The sequence below is a fragment of the Neofelis nebulosa genome, chromosome 6, assembly GCF_028018385.1.
Source record: "Neofelis nebulosa isolate mNeoNeb1 chromosome 6, mNeoNeb1.pri, whole genome shotgun sequence".
Taxonomy (NCBI): domain Eukaryota; kingdom Metazoa; phylum Chordata; class Mammalia; order Carnivora; family Felidae; genus Neofelis; species Neofelis nebulosa.
Genome location: NC_080787.1, coordinates 34,398,113 through 34,410,439, shown reverse-complemented (window position 1 = coordinate 34,410,439; position 12,327 = coordinate 34,398,113). Strand labels below are relative to the sequence as shown.

At 55.0% G+C, this 12,327-nt stretch overlaps 3 protein-coding genes across 7 annotated transcripts; 2 read left to right on the top strand and 1 right to left on the bottom strand.

The window, feature by feature from the left end:
* Positions 1-650: 650 nt before the first annotated feature.
* PBX2 (PBX homeobox 2) lies at positions 651-4,689 on the top strand. Its single transcript, XM_058733434.1, has 9 exons — positions 651-871; positions 1,813-1,886; positions 2,124-2,371; positions 2,470-2,660; positions 2,843-2,978; positions 3,092-3,245; positions 3,640-3,728; positions 3,835-3,921; positions 4,048-4,689. The coding sequence occupies exons 1-9, from the start codon at positions 651-653 to the stop codon at positions 4,138-4,140; spliced, it is 1,293 nt and encodes a 430-aa protein (XP_058589417.1). The 3' UTR covers positions 4,141-4,689.
* Positions 4,690-5,910: 1,221 nt separating this feature from the next.
* Positions 5,911-9,244, top strand: AGER (advanced glycosylation end-product specific receptor). 4 transcript variants are annotated; one of them, XM_058733432.1, is made up of 11 exons: positions 6,089-6,368; positions 6,544-6,650; positions 6,782-6,974; positions 7,156-7,220; positions 7,363-7,450; positions 7,551-7,733; positions 7,849-7,976; positions 8,174-8,315; positions 8,586-8,609; positions 8,723-8,849; positions 8,973-9,244. In XM_058733432.1, exons 1-11 carry the CDS (start codon positions 6,317-6,319, stop codon positions 9,070-9,072), a joined length of 1,209 nt encoding a protein of 402 aa, XP_058589415.1. In that variant the 5' UTR covers positions 6,089-6,316; the 3' UTR covers positions 9,073-9,244. The 4 variants fall into 4 exon arrangements, with proteins under 4 accessions (XP_058589416.1, XP_058589413.1, XP_058589414.1 ...); XM_058733433.1 differs by lacking the exon at positions 6,089-6,368 and adding an exon at positions 5,911-6,077 and having other exon boundaries at positions 6,544-6,974; XM_058733430.1 differs by having other exon boundaries at positions 6,084-6,650.
* Positions 9,245-9,428: 184 nt separating this feature from the next.
* RNF5 (ring finger protein 5) lies at positions 9,429-11,832 on the bottom strand. 2 transcript variants are annotated; one of them, XM_058733449.1, is made up of 6 exons: positions 11,607-11,832; positions 10,660-10,678; positions 10,452-10,564; positions 10,287-10,341; positions 10,094-10,211; positions 9,429-9,987 (listed from the first exon to the last, which is right to left on the bottom strand). In XM_058733449.1, the coding sequence occupies exons 1-6, from the start codon at positions 11,744-11,746 to the stop codon at positions 9,890-9,892; spliced, it is 543 nt and encodes a 180-aa protein (XP_058589432.1). In that variant the 5' UTR covers positions 11,747-11,832; the 3' UTR covers positions 9,429-9,889. The 2 variants fall into 2 exon arrangements, with proteins under 2 accessions (XP_058589432.1, XP_058589433.1); XM_058733450.1 differs by lacking the exon at positions 10,660-10,678 and having other exon boundaries at positions 11,607-11,744.
* Between the last annotated feature and the right edge of the window lie 495 nt (positions 11,833-12,327).

Below are 12,327 nucleotides of genomic sequence, written 5' to 3'. Positions count from 1 at the left end.
GTCTGTGAACCCAGGGATTCTAGGGGCCGGAGTCCACAACACCTAGATTCCCTAATTCAGAACCCAAGTTGCGGCCCCTGAGCCCCAATACGCCTCCCCCCCCCGCACCCCGCCCTTCCGAGGCCACCGAAGTCCAGCCCCCGGGCCTAAGCATATCCCACCCCCCCGACAAGGTCTAGTCTCCTCCCCTCGTCCCCTCTTCCCTCTCCCCTCCTCCACTCGATGCTAGTTCCTCTGTTTCTATGTGTCTTTCTCCGCCCCCAGCTCCTCCCTGTTCCTCCTCTCTTCTCCCCTCCTCTTCCTCTCCGGCTCCCCTCCCCGCCCCCCCCCCGCCTCCCTCCCTCGCTCCCCCCTTCTCCCTCCTCCCTCTCTCTCTCTCTCTCACACACACCCCCGCTTGGGCCTCCTCTCTCTCTCCGGCTCCATTTTCTCCGCCGCCGGGGGCCGGGGTCTCCTGTGGGGGGCCCAGCCGGTACCCCAGGTCTCCCTTCAGGACCGGGGTGAACCTCCGGGAGAGCCGGGAGGGGGGAGACGGGCGGGGGTTGGGGCGGAGGGAGCAGCGGCCCCACTGAGTTTGTGGGGGGGGGGGGAAGTAACCAGGCGGGGGGAGGGGCGGAGCAGGGAGGGGGCCTCAGGGCCCCCCCCCAACTATGGACGAGCGGCTGCTGGGGCCGCCCCCTCCAGGTGGGGGCCGGGGGGGCCTGGGATTGGTGGGTGGGGAGCCTGGGGGCCCTGGCGAGCCTCCCGGTGGCGGAGACCCCGGTGGGGGTAGCGGGGGGGTCCCGGGAGGCCGAGGGAAGCAAGACATCGGGGACATTCTGCAGCAGATAATGACCATCACCGACCAGAGCCTGGACGAGGCCCAGGCCAAGTGAGTGCCCCCACCCCGGGACCCCACACAGACCCAGCAGAAACCCCATTCACAAGCTCTGAATCTTCTGGGAGTCGCCCCCACCCCCTACTCCAGGATCGGCTCCAGGATCCTAAAGCTCTCTTCTCTCCTTACTCCTGGGAGCTCCAAGATAAGCCCTCCTTCACGAAACTCCCCTCACCCCCAGGCCCTGAAACCTTCAAAGAGGGGAACCCAGGGTGCCCTCACCCCCCCCCCCCCCCAAACTCCCCACTGACTGCCATACTCCCTCGAACATGTTCCATCTCCAGAGCCCTGTTCTGGCCCTCAGACTAAAAAACTGCTATGCTGTCTTAACTCTCCTCCCAGCCCACCCCCATACTCTCCAGGCCTGGGGACCTCCACAGCCCTTCCCAAAGCTCCTACCGCTCCTCTCCACCATGGCCCAGCCTTCAAGGGTCCTCCCCCACCCTTGGCCCCTGTTCAGCAGGACACTAGGAGCATCAGAGCCTCCTGCCTTGTTCAGTCCCAGGACCCTCCACACACATCTATATTCAACTCCTCCAACCCCTCTCTGGCACCTCAAACTCTGACTCTTCTTGCAGTCTGCATCTCTTTTCCTCTGCAGTCTACCTAGTCACCCTCATGTCAGCAGTCACCCCCAAACTCTCCTTCTCTACCCCTGTAGACCCATTTCCCACAGCCCCCGTACATGCCCACAGTGCTTTTATCTTGCTGCCTGCATCTTCCCTCCATCTTCCTTAAGCCAAGCAGCTTCTCCACATTTCCACACTCAGGGAGCTGATCTCTTCCCAAGAACCCCCCAACTCCATTCTGCCCCCACCCCCATTTTGTACCTCCCTGCTGGTTCAGAGGCGCCCCTCTCACCCTCATGGTCTCCCTCACTCGATCCCTCCTCTGTTTCTATAGCTCCTCAACTCTTCTCTCCCCTTCCTCCCAAGGAAACACGCCCTCAACTGCCACCGCATGAAGCCTGCTCTCTTTAGTGTCCTGTGTGAAATCAAGGAGAAAACCGGTATGTAGGACCCCGTCTGATTTCTCCCTTCTGGGGACAGAATCCTGTTCTTTATAGGACTCAGGCTCAGAGTTTGATACCCTGGGGCCCTGAGAACAGTAGGGGTTAGGGAAGTTGCTAAGGGGAACTAGGGAGGGAACCAAAACCTGGAAACTTGGGTCTCCAGGAAGACACTAGGAGGGCTGAGAGCTGGCTGTGGGTTCCCTGGGTCCCTAAGTTCATTGGCCTGTATGCTAGGCCTTAGCATTCGAAGCTCCCAAGAGGAGGAGCCGGTGGACCCACAGCTGATGCGCCTGGACAACATGCTTCTGGCAGAGGGTGTGGCTGGGCCTGAGAAAGGAGGGGGCTCAGCAGCAGCAGCTGCGGCCGCAGCAGCCTCCGGGGGCGGCGTGTCCCCTGACAACTCCATCGAACACTCGGACTATCGCAGCAAACTTGCTCAGATCCGCCACATCTACCACTCAGAGCTGGAGAAATATGAGCAGGTGAGGAGACAAGGCTGGAGTGGGTGAAAGGAGAGGCTCCTGAGGGGAATCCCAGGGCCAAAGGGCCCCTCCTCACAACCCGCTGGCTCCCACTATAGGCGTGTAACGAGTTCACAACCCATGTCATGAACCTGCTGAGGGAACAGAGCCGCACACGGCCTGTGGCACCCAAGGAGATGGAGCGCATGGTGAGCATCATCCATCGGAAGTTCAGCGCCATCCAGATGCAGCTCAAGCAGAGCACCTGTGAGGCTGTCATGATCCTGCGTTCCCGCTTCTTGGATGCCAGGTGGGGCTCAGAGGCCCAGGCCAGCCCCCAACCCTGGGCTCCTTCCCATTCTTCTCCAAGCCCCTGGGCCACCGTGCAACACAACATGGTACCCTATAGCAGTGGCATTCTCCAGAGTTAGGCAAGATGGAGGCCTTGCCCGAACAGCCGGCCTCCTCACCACCTTTCTCCCTCTTCTGTAGACGAAAACGCCGCAACTTCAGCAAACAGGCCACTGAGGTCCTCAATGAGTATTTCTACTCGCATCTGAGTAACCCATATCCTAGTGAGGAGGCTAAGGAGGAGCTTGCCAAGAAGTGCGGAATCACTGTCTCTCAGGTATTAGGGAGGCTTGGGGAGGAGTTTTCAGGTCAAAAGCTCTGATTCTACTGACTGAGGGACTTAACATAAAGTTCTCTACCTGACCCTGCTTTCTGCTCAACACCCCACAGGTCTCCAACTGGTTTGGCAACAAGCGGATTCGGTATAAGAAAAATATTGGAAAGTTCCAAGAGGAAGCAAACATCTATGCTGTCAAGACCGCCGTGTCAGTCACCCAGGGGGGCCACAGCCGCACCAGCTCCCCGACACCCCCTTCGTCTGCAGGTGGACCCCACTGCCATCCTGGCTGGCTGTCTTGCATGCTTCCTGCTTTTGTTCCCACTTCCTATCTAGGCAGGATCACAGCTGAGAGGGGGCCTTTGGGGGTGAGAAGGACCTAGCTGAGATGGGATGGAGATGTCAGGGGACAGAGGCCACTCCAGCGAAGTTACTTCTATCTTCCAGCAAGTGGCCAGAGACGGAGTGGGGAGGCTCAGAAACTGCCTGCTCCTTCTGAGTGTTGCAGTGTTGTCTTACAGATAATTTGCATATAGTGGTGTACCCCCAGAACTAGTTCATAGGGCTTTTCGGAAACCAGAGCTGTGGTGAGAATCCTGTCTGCCATCAAAGGCTGTGTTATACTCTTCTCTAATCCCTTCTCTACTCCCCCCCCCCCAAGGCTCTGGCGGCTCTTTCAATCTCTCAGGATCCGGAGACATGTTTCTGGCGATGCCCGGGCTCAACGGAGATTCCTACTCTGCTTCCCAGGTCAGGTGGCCCATCTCCCCTTGCGTAGGGCTTTCCCAAACTCGGTTTCCCTCTCTTCAAGGTATAAGACTCGTCACTGTGTCATACCCTTCTTTGCTGCCTGCAGGTGGAATCACTCCGACACTCAATGGGGCCAGGGGGCTACGGGGATAACCTTGGGGGAGGCCAGATGTACAGCCCTCGGGAAATGAGGGTGAGTGGATACATGAAGCTCTCTTTGTCCAACTTTCACCAGGACAAGAGGGCCTTTTCGCTGGCAGTGTTATCCCCACACTAGACTTCCCAGAGCCCTGCCCCAACCGTCTTTCTCTTTTTCCAGGCAAACGGTGGCTGGCAGGAGGCTGTAACCCCATCCTCAGTGACGTCCCCGACAGAGGGACCAGGGAGCGTTCACTCTGACACTTCCAACTGATCTTGCCCCTCAGGGCCACAGGGGTGGGGGCTCACAAGGCGACTCTTGAAGAGGACACAGGCATCCAGAGGACAAACCCCAGACACAGGAGAAGCACAAGACAGAGAAGGGCAAATGGGGTCATCCCTTCCCCAACCAGACTCTCTCAGTGCTGGGGGTGCTGACTACGTGGCAGGGAGAATGGGCTCCCCTAAGGGGAGAGTGGGGTCTGTCTCCCTTTTTAACTTTTTTTTCAGTCTTTCTCTTCCTTTCTGTCACAAAACCCAGAATCCTATTGTTCAGATCCCTTTCCCTCTGCTGTCTTTCCATCCCCCTCCACCCCGTACTATATTCCATTTCTCTTTTCTCTGGGCTCCCCCACCCCACTTATCTGCTCTGGGATCTGTGGAGAAGCCAGCCCTGCCCAACCAGAGATGCCAAAACTGGGGACACACCTTCTGGACAGAGGACATGGGCCATGAACCCTGTGCCTCCCCACCCCCTCCCCCTCCAGATGGCTTTATTACCTCATACGCAGCTCATCTTAAACCAATAGAATCGCTCGGTGGACTAGAGTGTCTGACTCAGATATCTACCTCGGAGGGAGTTTCTGCTACTTTAGGGAATTGTTGACTGGGCTTTGGGGTTGAATTTTTGTTGTTGTTTTGTTTTGTTAAGGAAAGAAACAAAACCCTGGGATCCATCTGTATTTTGAAAATTTTTTGTTGCTGTTATTGGTTCTTAATTTTTAGTTTGGGGAAGTAGATGTTTTTATAAATATATTGACTTTTTTTTTTTTTAATTTCTTGCTTTCCCATGTTAGGGGTGATAGCCAAAGGGGTCATGATAAGAGAAAGGGGAACAAACAGAACTTGCAAAGAGGCCCAGCTGGCTCCAGTCCTGTCCACCAGAAAGTACATTTAGCAGGGCACCAAGCCTGCACCCCTAAAATCACTTAGTTGGATGTTCTTTGCTTATGCAGGCAGCTCTTTGCTGCATTTGCTGTGGAGATAGGGGCTTGCTCTGCTGACCTGTCGCCACCCCCCACTTCCCTCAATCCTTGGGCAGGGCTGGACTCAGTAACTTTGAGGAAATGCCACCTTTCCCTGTGAGTGACACGTCTTTAAATCTTTTTTTTTTTTTTTAACTACTATTTGCAGATTGGAGGGGAAAGAATGGGGAGGGGCTTATTGCCAAATATGTTAATGTGGGTTGGGTGCTTGTGTTATGTTATCTCCCTCCATTTCCCCAGAAATGAGGCATCTTTTATTCTCAGTTCAAAATCAGGAGGGTGGGGAGAGAGAGGAGGGAGGTTGCAAAAAGCCAGGTATGTGGGAAAGTAAAATCACCAATGTCCCATCCTTGGCCAGAACTCTTACCATCTGAACCCCTCAAACATCCTCAGGATTTTACGAGACTGTCCTAGTGGGGAACCTCTTCTGTCAAAGATCCAGGCAGGACTGAAGGGGAGCAGGTTAGATGTGTGATGGGTGGTGGGTGGGAGGCACGGGCTGGGGGCAGTTCTCTCCTCACTTGTAAACTTGTAGTTTCACAGGAAAAAAGAAAACACATACACACACACACACACACACACACACCCACACACAGTTTTAAATAAAGAATTTTCTTTTTTCCCTGGGTTTAGTTGAGAATTATTTTCAAAAACATGAAAAACCCCAGAAAAAAAAATCTTTTTCTCATAAAGCCCCAAACAGGTGTTTTTCCCAAGTTCCCCCAGCCTTGCCCTCACCACCCAGGCCCCATGGTTCATCCTCACCCCCTCCTCAAGGGAAAAAGCCTGGCCTGAACCCTGTTGCCTAGCAACCTTGCCTAAGCCATATGGGGCTCCCATTGTCTTACCAGGCAAGCCCTCAGTGGTCTCCAGTTGTCTACCAGGCAAGCCCTCCGTGGACTGATGGGATGGGTTGGGGGTCCTGAGTGAGAAGAGACCCTAGGAGGTACACTCCCCACCCCCATGGATATGGCTGGGCCCAGAGACTGGCAGTGCCTAAGGGTGGGGTGATAACTTTTTCCTAGTATCTGAAGTACTCTTGTCCAAGAAGCATGAATTCCTAGCATTCCCTGTGACGGGACAGGACGGGAAGATGGGGGTAGGGGAGAAGGTGCAAGCCCCACCTAGGGCGGTGGCCACAGCAGTGAGGGGCAGACAGAGCAAGGAGCCTGGGAAGGAAGCAGGATGGCAGCAGGGGCAGCGGCTGGAGCCTGGGTGCTGGTCTTCAGTCTGTGGGGTGAGCCACTCCCCTCACACCAATCCTCCCTGCAGAAAGCACTCTGTCCTCCCCAAATCTGCCCAGAACTTTCCTGGAACCTGGGCACTGCTCTTCAAGCTCCCTCACCCACCTTGTCCTAGTTTTATTAGCCCCCATTTCCCTCCTACCCTTCCACCATTGTACTGTCTCCCAGGGGCAGTAGTAGGCGACCGAAACGTCACAGCCCGGATTGGGAAGCCACTGGTGCTGAACTGTAGGGGGGCCCCCAAGAAACCACCCCAGCAGTTGGAATGGAAACTGGTAAGCAGGGCTCCTGTCACAGCTTCCCCACTTCCAGAGAGACCAGCGATGATTTGTATCCCCACCTCCCTGCCTCAGGAGTCCTTTCCCAAAGGACCTGCCCTGCTCAGGCCCCTCTCCTCTGTCCCCAGAACACAGGCCGAACAGAAGCTTGGAAGGTCCTGTCTCCCCAGGGAGGTCCCTGGGATAGTGTAGCTCGAGTGCTCCCCAATGGCTCCCTCCTCCTGCCGGCAGTAGGGATCCAGGATGAGGGGACTTTCCGGTGCCAGGCAAAAAGCAGGAATGGAAAGGAGACGAGGTCAACCTACCAAGTCCAAGTCTACCGTAAGAGTTCAGGGCCTTCTCCATGGCCCACCTTTCATCTAAGGAAAAGTCTTCAACCCCAGCCCTCAACTCCTTGGCCCTGGTGTGTGAGAACCTGTGACTTCAGATGCCCCAGTTCCCACACCTGGGTTGTGAGAGTCTTCAGAGCTGCAGCCTCTGATTGAAATTTTCCCTCCTTCAGAGATTCCTGGGAAGCCAGAAATTGTGGATCCTGCCTCTGAACTCATGGCTGGTGTCCCCAATAAGGTAGTGGAAGAAAAGGGGAGAAGTAGAAAGCAGTCCTGAGAAGAGGAAGGGGGTGTAAGCCGTGTCCGTGTAGTGTATGCGTTTGTGTGCGCGTGTGTGTGTAGTCTCTTATTTTCAAAGATGATGGTTACTCTTTCCCCAGGTGGGGACATGTTTGTCCAAGGGGGGCTACCCTGCCGGAACTCTTAACTGGCACTTGGATGGGAAACCCCTCATACCTGATGGCAAAGGTAAGTCCCAAAGTTCCCCCTCCTGCTGCCTTCTTTCTGACCCCTCCCATATCCACCCTGGGAGGTCTTGCCTTGTCCTTCCTTCTCCTCCCCGCCATAGGAGTGTCCGTGCAGGAAGAGACCAGGAGACACCCTGAAACAGGGCTTTTCACACTCCAGTCAGAACTGATGGTGACCCCAGCCCGGGGAGGAGCTCCCCATCCCACTTTCTCCTGTAGCTTCAGTCCTGGCCTTCCCCGGCGCCAAGCCCTACACACGACCCCCATCCAGCTCAGCGTCTGGGGTGAGTGGAGGTGGGGAGGGCCTGAAAGTTTGGCCCTCAAGGAGGGAAGAGTGAAGCCCATGGCCACAGGGACCACACATAGGTATAACTCTCAACCTCATGCCCCCACCCCCAGAGCCTGTGCCTCTGGAGGTCCAATTGGTGGTAGAGCCAGAAGGTGGAACAGTAGCTCCTGGTGGTACCGTGACCCTGACCTGTGAAACCCCTGCCCAGTCCTCCCTTCAAATCCACTGGATCAAGGACGTGAGTGACCTGGAGAGGGGGCTGGGAAGTAGACAGACACATCACTGGCAACTAGGACAGGAGGCCCATAGAGAGGCAGGCAAGGACCTGGGGAAGACGACAGAATATCAGAAGATATGGAGACAAAGATAGGAGTATGGGACGTGTGGAAACATATTACACGTTGTAATAGTCTCCTATCCCCCTTCTCCCCACAGGGCGTGCCCCTGCCCCTTACCCCCAACCCTGTGCTGCTCCTCTCTGAGGTAAGACCTCAGGACCAGGGAACCTACAGCTGTGTAGCCACCCATCCCAGCCATGGGCCCCAGGAAAGCCGTGCTGTCAGTGTCCACATCATCGGTGAGGAGACCTCTCTCCAAATCCCAGGAACCCTGGGGCTGGGCTAAGGGATGGTGCAGACTCGAATTCCCTACTCCATCCTGGCACTGTCCCCTCCATGTACCCACACCCAGGCCTCCTCTGCCCCACCCAAGCCATACCAAGACAGCCTGTCCCCTCTCTCCTCTGAACTGAAGAAAGGGAAAGACTCCACTGGGGCTCCCACTAAATAGCCTACTTTCTCTCACAATGAGACCTTCCCCTCTAACTTGCTCTGACTTTGTCTTTCAGAAACAGAGGAGGGGCCAACTGCAGGTGAGGCGTTTCCAACGGCCAAAGTGACTGGGGGATGGTCTGGGGGATGGTTGACCAGAAAGGAATGGTGAGTGGGAGGGGCCAGGCCCTCACTTCTCTGCATCTCTCTACAGGTTCTTTGGAAGGGCAGGGGCTGGGAACCGTAGCCCTAGCCCTGGGGATCCTGGGAGGCCTGGGGATAGCTGCCCTGCTCATTGGGGCCATCATATGGCAAAGACAGCGACGCCAAGGAGAGGAGAGGTAAGTGGAGAAAGCCAGAGACCTCAGACTTGAGACTTCCAGGCAGCAAGAAGGGAGGTAAGGGGGAGCAATGATGGAGTGCTGGGAACCATGTGCAGTATTCTCCCCCATCTTCCTCCTCAGGAAGGCCCCAGAAAACCAGGAGGAGGAGGAGGAGGAGCGCGAAGAGCTGAATCAGTCAGAGGAGCCTGAGGCAGCTGAGGGCAGTGCAGCAGGGCCTTGAGGGATGCACAGCCAGACTCCATCCATCACCTCCATTTTCTTTCCCCCCACCCCTGCTCTGTTCTGGCCCCACACTAGTTCTTTCCTGTGTAACTGTACCCACCTCACCAAACGTGCTTCCACAACCAGAGCCTCCCAACAGTGAGAAGTAAACACCTTGCCCTATTTGCTCATGTATGTGTGTGTGTATGTGTATGTGTAAGATGCCCTCACCCCTGAACCCTTGAAAGCCTTGAAGGAGAGAGGCTCACCCTCATGCTTCCCCACACCACGCAGATATTTACTCAAGTTAGAGAGAAGCTGCTCCTGTTCTGGAAGGAAGGAGGTAAGGACAAAGGTGGGCAGAGCTTCCATCAATACATCTCACCTTGTTTATTCAATTTATAATAAAGGAGGTAGTGAGAAGGAAGCACTTAAGTCAGAACCCATAATAGACACTGGGGAGAGAAAAATTAAGTTAAATCAACAAGGGGAAAGTAGGGGAGAATCAGAGGGAGACTTGCCCATCTTTCAACACCAAATCAAGAAATGTGGGGGGAAGCAAAGGATCAGTAGAGAGAAGAAACAGACACTCTCTTCTGTCTGTCCTCCCGTCCCAGAGCTGGGAGTTATGATGCTACTCAGTGAGTTCAAAGCAGAAGGTTCTTCCATATTCTGTCACTCCTCCTCCCCGCACCCTCCTAGAAAGTGGCCAGGGTTGGCCTCAGCCAGTACAAATGGAGTGGTTGGGGAGGAGGGGCCAGGAGTCAGGAAGGGTCAGCAAGGACCCCCAATACTGATTCTCCTCTGGCCGGAGGTGGGTAGGAAGGAGACAAAGCTCAAATACTGAGCAGCCAGAAAAAGAAGAAGATGGCGAGAAACAGGAACAGGGAGTCCTGCCAGCTGGAGGCCGAGTGACCCTGTCCCAGATCCACACCTGTAGGAGAGAGGAAAGCTGTGGAAGAAGCATCCACTCCTACATTGGGAAGGGGACTGAGGGGGTTCAGAGGGCTCCCTGCTAGGAGCTGAGGGAAGGCTCTTACCTGTACCCCGACGCAATGGGTCATGGGTGTTGAAGACGGTGGTGAAAAAGCCAAAGGGAAAAGCACCAACACCAAATGAGAAGTGAAAGCCCCCGGTATCACCAAATGACTGGAATCCCTAGGAAGGTGGAGAAAGTCAGAGGGGAACAGGGCAGGTCTTTGCAAGGAAAAAACACAATCAGACAAGACTCACCCCTCTGCTCTCTGGAGCTGGTCGCTGGCCCTGGGGGCGGGGTGGAGTTTTCAATCTGAGGAATAGGAGAGAGACTAGCAAGAAGAAGTGTTCTCTCCCCTTCTACACCCCACTGCCAGGGCAGAAGCCTTCCATCTTCCCTCAGCACCAGCCCCTCTCTCTCACCTGGGGTCCTGGGGCTTCTGGCTCCCTCGACCATAAAGAGGGACAACCTTTTCTCTGCTGATCCCAGCTTTACACACTGGGCATTCTTGCCGCTCTGGCCGTGTCTCCAGCCACTGGGGGAGAAAATGAAGTGGTTTCCAGTACACAGCAGGGTCTTTGAACTCCTCAGACCTCCCCATTTCCCTCTTCATCTCCTCTGAGTACGCACCTGATGAAGACAGGGCCAACTGGATGGGGGTGAAAAAAAGAAGGTCAAACCAGCTACAGAAAAGAGACACGGACCCAACCTCATAGAGTCCCATCTCACCCCCTCTCCCAGGTACTACCTGCTTCTTTTCCCATTTTCTGCAACCTCTACCATGCCAATCTGGCCTTCCTTCTTCTCTGATCTTACAACACCTAAAGCTATATCCATCCTCAACATGGTCAACCTTTTCCTCTCCCCAAACACACAAAGACACACACACACACACACACACCCATCTCCTCCCTTCTCTGCCTTTCGACTTAGTTTCCAGTTCTTCTCAACCACAGCTTTCCAGATCTCCTCTTTCAGTCCCAGCCCTGTCCTTGGCCTTATCACTCCCAAACCAGACCCCCTTTTATACTAGCACCTTCTCCCACTACTCCTTTTCCTCTCTTCTAGGCTCAATAAAGTCCCTATTTCCACAAACCTTTAACTTCTCAGGGTTGCTCCTTCAGTGCCCTTCTCCTCAGGTTGTCATACCACTGCTTACCAATATCTCATCTGAATGGGATTCTACATCCCTAGGTCTCAACCTACTCAAGCAACGTGTGCCACCCCTAACCTTTGAGTCTAACCTGTACAGCTAAGACCCCTCACTTTCCGGGGTAAGGTAGCTCGGGTCTCGCCTGTACAGATGTGCTGTTCCCGCCCTACCCCCGGTCCGGCCCCACTTCTTAACACACCATACCTCTCACCTCCTAGTTCCAATAACTCTCCGTTCTATGGGTCTCCTCTGTACAGACGTGACTCTCTTGCCCACACATACTCAAAGAGACATTAAGTCCCCTTCTCGGGCCTCACCTACGGGGACGTGACCTCCATTATCTTGTATGATTGTATGCCACCCCGCCCCCAGCCTCCCTAGTATGGAGGTGAGCCCCACTTTTCTCCCACTCCCGGATTCTCACCAATACAGGTGGCCACACACACTGACCACAGCTTCGCGAGCAGTCTCCAGACATATATTACATTCGAAGGTCGCGCCCGCCCCGCCCCGCTCGCGGTTTGGCCCTTCGGGGCCCCCATCCTCCTCCTCCGCTGCCGCCATGGACTGTTCTGTTTCGCCTTCACGTACCCCTTAATCCCCTCAAAAACACACATACACACGCCCCAACAAGAAACCGCCTCCGGCCCACGATCTTTGGGCGGGCTTCAAAGTTTTCTAGGCACTATTGGCCTGAGTGCCCGCCAATCACACAATTCAAAAGAAAGGATTGGTCCAAAGGGTAGGGGTGAGGTTTGCGCAGTCCCGCCCTTGCACAATGATTATTGGCTGATACAGTCTCAGTCAGTATGCAATGCGACGGGATTGGTAACAACTCGATACGTCCGGTCGCCCGACCCGGGGGAGCTTTATTCGTCTGAGTAACTGCCAATCATAACCAAAGGCCATAAGCAATTGGTTCGGGACTACACAGGCCTCGCCTACTACAAGTCCCCTTTCTTTCCTTCACTTCCCCTTTCAGAGAATGTCCGGATTCCTATTGGACTTTGGAGGTTAGGGCTCCAAAGCCCTTGATTGGCTGGAACTCGATAGAAAATGGTGGTTAAGGAAAGTGCGCATGAGCTGCAGGCGGCGGGAAGAGGTGGGCCAATCCTGTGAAGGTTAAGCCTTCTCTGGTCCCACCC